This window comes from Hibiscus syriacus, unplaced genomic scaffold, assembly GCF_006381635.1.
Source record: "Hibiscus syriacus cultivar Baekdansim isolate YM2019G1 unplaced genomic scaffold, ASM638163v2 tig00116958_pilon, whole genome shotgun sequence".
In the NCBI taxonomy this organism is placed as follows: domain Eukaryota; kingdom Viridiplantae; phylum Streptophyta; class Magnoliopsida; order Malvales; family Malvaceae; genus Hibiscus; species Hibiscus syriacus.
The window spans coordinates 2,181,195-2,188,374 of record NW_024063484.1 but is presented as its reverse complement, the minus strand read 5'-3'; the positions used below and the strand labels follow the sequence as shown (position 1 = coordinate 2,188,374).

The window sequence follows — 7,180 nt, the reverse complement described above, 5'->3', positions numbered from 1 at the left end:
TGTACGAGTCTCAAGTCATTGTAACAAATGCCGAAGTTCCAATAATTAGCGTGCTTATGATTTTGGGTCAATTTTACCCAAAAGAAAGAGATAATTTGAAGCCCAAGTTTCATACGGGCCCAAGCAATGGCCGAATTCCCAAATTGTGGATTTTCTCGGGTCATTGTATACCCGACCTACTTCTCCCACATTTCCACTAACCGATTGAAGCTCAACAAGCTCTATCGTTCGAACTCCACAACAGGGAGGACAAATTCTTCAGTAGTTTAAAGCAAACCACAAATATAAAGAGGCAGATTCCATCCCTATAAGAAAAATCATGTCGAGTTTCTTGCACGCGGCAATGGCTTACGCAATCCCGCCTTCAATTCCTTCTCAATCTGTTCGTAGGCCAAAGACCATGAAGCTCAGTTGTTGCCGCGCTTTCGCCGCCAAAAACGCTGCTAAATTGCCCATTCCTCCGATAAACCCTAAGGATCCATTTCTCTCGAAGCTCGCTTCTGTTGCCGCTTCTTCCCCCGAGACGATTCTTAACCGTCCGGTTAATCCCGATACGCCGCCGTATTTGGATTTGTTTGACTCTCCTAAGCTCATGGCTACTCCTGCTCAAGTAAGTGTAATTGACGATAATGTGAGAAGTTGTGAATGCGATTAAATTAGGCTTTTAATGATTCGAGTGGTTATTGAATTTGGATTAGCGGAATTAATACGAATTGATCATTTATTGGAAATTTGGAACTGGATTAGGTGGAAAGATCAGTTTCGTACAATGAACATAGGCCGAAAAGCCCTCCGCCGGATTTACCTTCATTGCTTCTTCACGGGAGAATTGTTTACATTGGCATGCCGGTATGTGATTTTAGTTGAGGGGTTTAATTATTGATTTTTTTGGGTGTTTTATTGCCTTTGCCTTACGGAATTCAAAAAAAAAATTGTATAAAAATTGAGAAACGAGATTTTTTTTTTTGGGGGGGGGTGTGGGGGGCATTTTTAGTTACTACTTACTAGTTTCAATGTTGCTGCATTTAGCTAGAGTTTTGAGATGATCATTGTTTGCGTTCCTTTTATCTTTCAGCTTGTGCCTGCGGTGACCGAGCTTGTAGTTGCTGAGCTAATGTATCTTCAGTGGATGGATCCCAAGCAGCCAATATATCTTTACATAAACTCTACTGGAACAACTCGTGATGATGGTGAAACGGTGAGGTTTGAATAAAGAGATGTGATGCATATGTATTATATAGCTTTTGGAGTTGTTACAATCATATGCTATATCATTTAAGACAAGAAGTAAGCCAATTTGTATTGAAAGTTGGATCTCGGTATTTCTTTCTGTAGATTAAATGAATCATAATGGTGAAAAAGAACAAGGCTATAATATGAACCCGAATGGTCTTTAATCTCTTACAGTATCATTTTCTTCTTCCTTGGTGGAGCTTCTCCTACTTGCTATTCACACTTGTATTATGTTCCTTGGTGTGTTTGTTTTCTCTAAGTTTGATATTCACATGATTTACAAGCGGTTCTGCTGCAGGTTGGGATGGAGACTGAGGGTTTTGCCATCTATGATGCACTTATGCAGTTACAAAATGAGGTAAATTTCCGTTCTTCAAAGATATCAAATGTCTTGTTCTCCCTAGTTCAGTAAGAATATTTACTTCCTGTACCTGTCTCTTGAGCTTATCCTTTGAAAAAGGAAAAAAGGTTCTAGGATGAGATGATCTTACTGGTTAACTTTTCTTGGGTCTTGGTAACCGATGCTCATACAGGTACATACAGTTGCTGTGGGGGCAGCTGTAGGTCAGGCTTGTCTTTTACTTTCTGCTGGAACTAAAGGCCATCGGTTCATGATGCCTCATGCCAAAGGTATGGTTTGCGACTTGTCTGTGATTGTAAATTTTTTATTGACTCTATCCTTAGTGTTTGCTCGTATTCTGTTTCAGCTATGATCCAACAGCCTCGTGTCCCATCCTCTGGCTTGATGCCTGCAAGTGATGTTCTTATACGTGCCAAAGAGGTTTGGTCCTGAGCTCTGCTTTGAAGCTTTGATAGCCTTTTTCTGAGGTTCCAATCATAAATAGAAGATGTATTGTGAATCTCTTAGACTGCATCTTTGTTTTGCAGGCAATAACAAACAGGGACACACTTGTTGAACTTCTTGCTAAGCACACTGGAAATGTGAGTGCAATAGATCAATGTTTTTTTATTGTTGTACACAAAATCTTGTAAAACAAAGGTACTCATTGTCATTGTATGACTATATTTCATCAGTCTGTGGAGACAGTAGCCAATGTGATGAGAAGACCATTTTATATGGATGCTAACAGAGCTAAAGAGTTTGGTGTCATTGACAAGGTAACTGCACTTGCAAATATTTTTTTTTATAATTCATCTATCATATGTAAATGAGACGTCCGTTTTGGGTACAGATCCTTTGGCGTGGTCAGGAAAAGGTGATGGCAGAAGTTGCTGCTCCGGAAGAGTGGGACAAGAATGCTGGCATCAAAGTCATGGATGGCTTCTAGTATCTGCCTGGTCGACCCTTGTCATTGTACATAAGAACGACCCTTTTCTTAATTAATCATGGTAGAGGCACCTTATCATCTTTTGTGGAGTCTTTAATATGAAAGAACACCTTTAATTTCCTACATGGTACGATAAGAATTTTGATGATATGTTTTAGATGGAGTAGGTTGCATTTCGATAGAGCATACTCAATGGAGATGTGGAAAGCAGTGATGCATAGACAAATTTAAAAGGAAGATACCATAAAGATGGTCCTGAAATTTTGTTGTCAAAAAACTTTCTTTATCTCACGGATTGTGTGAATGTTTTAACAGTCATTTGATGCCGTTGTTGAGCATTGTAAAAACCAGTTTTCTTCAATACCTATTGTATTTCCATTTGTTAGTACAAAGGCTCCCTTGTTTCATCACCATGATTGTCAAAATCTTTGTGCTTAGAACCATAAATAGTTGTCGAACTATTAACAATTCAAACAAATATTACAGACATAATTGCTCGAATTTGAATCTTTTAGGGAAATCAACATTCTTTTTCACCATTGAGACTACCGATGAATTCTATTTTTTTGTTAACATGACGTGATAATTTATTTTATTTATTGATAACTTTAGTAACTATAATGTGGTTTTTTAAATTATAGTAACTAAAATAAAAAGGAAAATTCTACAGTGCTCGACAAGCAACAATGAGGACTATTAATAAAGAGCACCATTAATTTAATTTATAAAAATTTAAATTTTAAAGTACTCAACGTATAATTATAATAATTATAAAAAGATAAATTATTTAAAATAAAGGGTAAATTACACCAGTGACCACCTAACTATTGCCCCTTTTCATTTTAACCAATATTTTTGAAATTTTGTCAATCAAGTCACTCAACTAATTAAATGCATTCAATTAAGCCACCTATCATTAATATTTAACGGAGATGTTGATGTGGTAGTTAAAATATTTGGTATAATTACACATTTGGTCATTGTTTGTTATATATTCTATCAATTTGGTCATAATTTTAATAAATTAATATAAACTTAACCCTTCAACTTTGGCTTAGCAACCCAACATAATATAAATTCAACAATTAATACTTAAATTAATTATATCTAAAGGTTGTTTTGATTTCTATGTGCAGTTTATTCATTTCACTTTTTTTAAATAAAATAGTATCAGATTATAACTGTGATTAGTCATTACGGGTGACAATTTTTTTTCATTTTAATATTTAAAATTATATTTTATTATGTGATCAAAATATTTTTTTGGTTAGGAATTTTCTTTTATTTAGTTCTTTTCCTTTTTAAAATATTTAAAATGTTTTTTCATTTTATTCTGTCAAAGTCATCAACAATTCCAATGTCAATTCTTTTTACCCAACAAAGGATGGTTTTACAATTATTGTTCAAAACAACCTATTTCCCAAATTAATTTCTCAAGATCCAATGTCGATTCCTTTTACCCAGCAAAGGATGAATTTTATAATTTTTATTGCTATTACTAGCTTTGAGGGCTAAATTTATTTTAATTTATTAAAATTATGACCAAATTGATAGAATATATAAGTAACAGTGACCAGATGTGTAATTATAACAAATATTTTAACTGCCACAACATCTTTTCTATTAAATATTAACGACAAATGGCTTAATTGAATGCATTTAAATAGTTGAGTGACCTGATTGACAAAATTTCAAAAATGATGGTCAAAATGGAAATGGACAATAGTTAAGTGATCAGTGTTAAATAATTTTTCTTTAATTTTTTTAACTAATTTATAATTATAAGTTGAACCCTTTAGAATTTTAAATTTTATAAATGTAACATCCTCAATATCGGGTCAGTGACCAAATCGAGAGATTTTAAAATTCAGTAACCCAAATAAGATAAATTGGAAAGTTTGAGGATTTAATTGAAATATTTTGTGTAGGATGAATTTGAAAATGAAGGAGAAGTCAAGGGGAAAATGGGTCTTTGAACAAGAAAAATAATTAAAAAAATTTGGTTGAGGATATTTTAATACCCACATGGAGCATATGTTTGGGAAACCGAGTTTCCAGACTTATCTTCTTCAGCTTTCTTCTTCTCCACCTTGAAGCACTTAAGCAAAGGTAAGTTGGATTTCTTTTGTTTAATCCTTAAGAGTTAAGTGAGGTTTTGGTTAATGAAGCTTCAGGAAAGATGATGAAGATAAAAAGGGACTTAGAAACTCAAAGAGTTGTAAGTTATGGAAGATTAAAGGGAAGAAGTGGATAAGTGAAATTTTGAATAAAGATGTATAAATGAATTTAGAAGCTGAATTTGACTTGTCATAGGTGTGAATAAGAAGTTATAAGTGTTAAATCAAAGTTTGGATTACATGAAAAATTTAGTAAGGTTCTTGGTTTTAAGAATTTGGATGAGATATGGGAGATAATAAGATGTTGAAATGATATAAGTTAATTAAAGTGTTTATAGTCGAGTTTGGTGGTATAAAAAGAGCTTTATATGAGGAAATTTAGTGAGGAGTTGAGGAATTTTTGGGTTAAAAAGCCTGTTTTGGGCATGGTGTATCGGTACACTATGAACAGGTACCGATACACTAAGACCAAATTTGAAGAACAATTTCATAGTGTATCAATACATTAAGGAGTGTATCGATACCCTTGAATTTCGAAATTAATTTGGGTACCGATACACTCCTTAAGGGAAAAATGAATTATGTTTTTTTAAATTAGTTTAAGTTATTAGCATCAAATTATAAGGTTTAGGTTTCTGATAATCGTCTTGGAATTCATATTTATGTAGATACTGAGCCTAAACAAGTTCCGAAACATTTGGGAAGTAAGATCGATCGAGGAAAAGACAAAGAGATCTAGGTGAGTGCATATGTATAGCATGATTATAGTAGTATATTCAGTTCTAGACTTGTGATAAATATAGATTCAATACTTTGATACATGATTCATTTCATATTATGAAACATGATATGAGTTCATATCATATGCTTTATGCAACACGTTTTAAATGAACATGCATGAAAAGTTATATGAGCTATGTGATAAAGGTAAGAAATTATATGTCTATGAGATATATTATGTAAATTGTGAAAAACCCATGTTATGTAGAAGAGAACTGTAGGTATAGTTGCCATGTCAAGAGTAGAGGGTCTACGCGGTCCTTCGGGACATATATGTATTCTTTGGAACATTTATGATGTATTTTGAGACACATACTTGATCCTTGGTATATGTATATGATTCTTAAGGAATTTCTATGTGGTCATTATGGACATCTTATATGGCACTTCGGTGCATTTCTACGTGGTACTTCAGTGCAATTCTACGTGGCACTTCGGTGCATTTATATAAGCTGTGGTGACAGCATAGTGCACAACCTCACAGTACTCACATACCTTAGGTTCTCAATATTATATAATGGGCTAGTGAACTTATTAATATGAATTCATGAATATTAATTTGACAAGCTTATGGGTAAGAAACATGGTTATATAAATTGCATTGATTAAATATGTGATTTCATTACATTTCATATGATTATGGAATTATCATTATATTTCATTGTTATTATTATTATGCCTCACTAAGTCGATGACTTAGCGTGTGAGTGTTTCACACATAGGATCCGAGAAGGTAGACAAGCGAGATTAGACAGCTGGATAGCATTTCTTCTGCCACTATCAGATCAGAAGCAACTTAAATATTAGGTCATTTTGTTATGTCAATAAATGTTGGCATGTAATTAAATGTTTAAGTTATGTATGCTTTGAGTATTTTGGGAATTTTGTATAAACCTATATATATTATCGTATTTTCTTAATATAAGTCTAAATGTTTTGTTATTTTGTTAAGAATATAGTTTTAAAAAAGTCAATGTGACATCTCAGACTCGTATTAAGGTCGGGTATGGGTTGGAGGTGTTACATTTAATCGTATCAGAGCTACGTTTTAGCCGATTCTAGGCATAAACCAGAGTCTAGAGTGTCCTTAAATGAATACATGCCAGCATACAGTGAGAACTTCTGATTTGGTATAGTAATGAATATGTTGTTTTGCTAATAAAACGATATGTTTATTTTTATTAGATGTTCAAACATAGTAGCTCCCGAAGTGAAGCGGGAGAAGATAGGCCAGCTGAGAGTAGCAATTCACCTGCCCTAGCCAGGCAAGGTGAAGGACAGGCATCTCAGGGAGTGCCTATGCAAGATCATGATACATTCTTCAAGACGTTGGACGCTATTATGACTCGTCCAACCTCCTGCTCTACCAACCCAAAGAATGAATGTAGCAAAAGAATTAAGAGCATTAGGAGCTCCCGAATTTAAGGGAGATGTCGAGGAAGGTCCGGTTGTAGTGAATCTTTGGCTGAATGATTTAAAATTCATGCTAGATGGTCTCCACTGCTCTGAAGTGGAGAAGTTGGATGGAGTTGTGTATTTACTAAGGGGACAAGCAAGGATATGGTGGACGAACGTCACCATGAGGATGTCAAGTGACCAGTTGACTTGGTCCTTGTTCTTAGAAGAATTTAAGCACAAGTATATTGGAGATCAGTTTATCCGGTAAATGAAGTAGGAGTTTATGAACTTGAAGCAGATGAATCGCTCAGTATATGAATACGAGTGTGAGTTTAATAAGTTGAGTCAGTTTGCAGCTGAGCT

At 34.2% G+C, this 7,180-nt stretch overlaps 1 protein-coding gene across 1 annotated transcript; it reads left to right on the top strand.

Moving 5' to 3' along the window:
• Nucleotides 1–319: 319 nt before the first annotated feature.
• LOC120189433 (ATP-dependent Clp protease proteolytic subunit-related protein 3, chloroplastic-like) lies at nt 320–2,853 on the top strand. The gene is made up of 9 exons (XM_039192716.1): nt 320–610; nt 748–849; nt 1,076–1,198; nt 1,532–1,591; nt 1,767–1,863; nt 1,941–2,014; nt 2,122–2,175; nt 2,269–2,352; nt 2,427–2,853. The coding sequence occupies exons 1-9, from the start codon at nt 320–322 to the stop codon at nt 2,520–2,522; spliced, it is 981 nt and encodes a 326-aa protein (XP_039048647.1). The 3' UTR covers nt 2,523–2,853.
• Nucleotides 2,854–7,180: the final 4,327 nt, after the last annotated feature.

Coding starts and splice junctions, on each gene's coding strand:
- LOC120189433 (XM_039192716.1), top strand. CDS start 320: ATGTCGAGTTTCTTGCACGCGGCAATGGCTTACGCAATCCCGCCTTCA. Junction 850..1,075: donor TTGTTTACATTGGCATGCCG/GTATGTGATTTT, acceptor TTTATCTTTCAG/CTTGTGCCTGCGGTGACCGA. Junction 2,353..2,426: donor AGTTTGGTGTCATTGACAAG/GTAACTGCACTT, acceptor TTTTGGGTACAG/ATCCTTTGGCGTGGTCAGGA.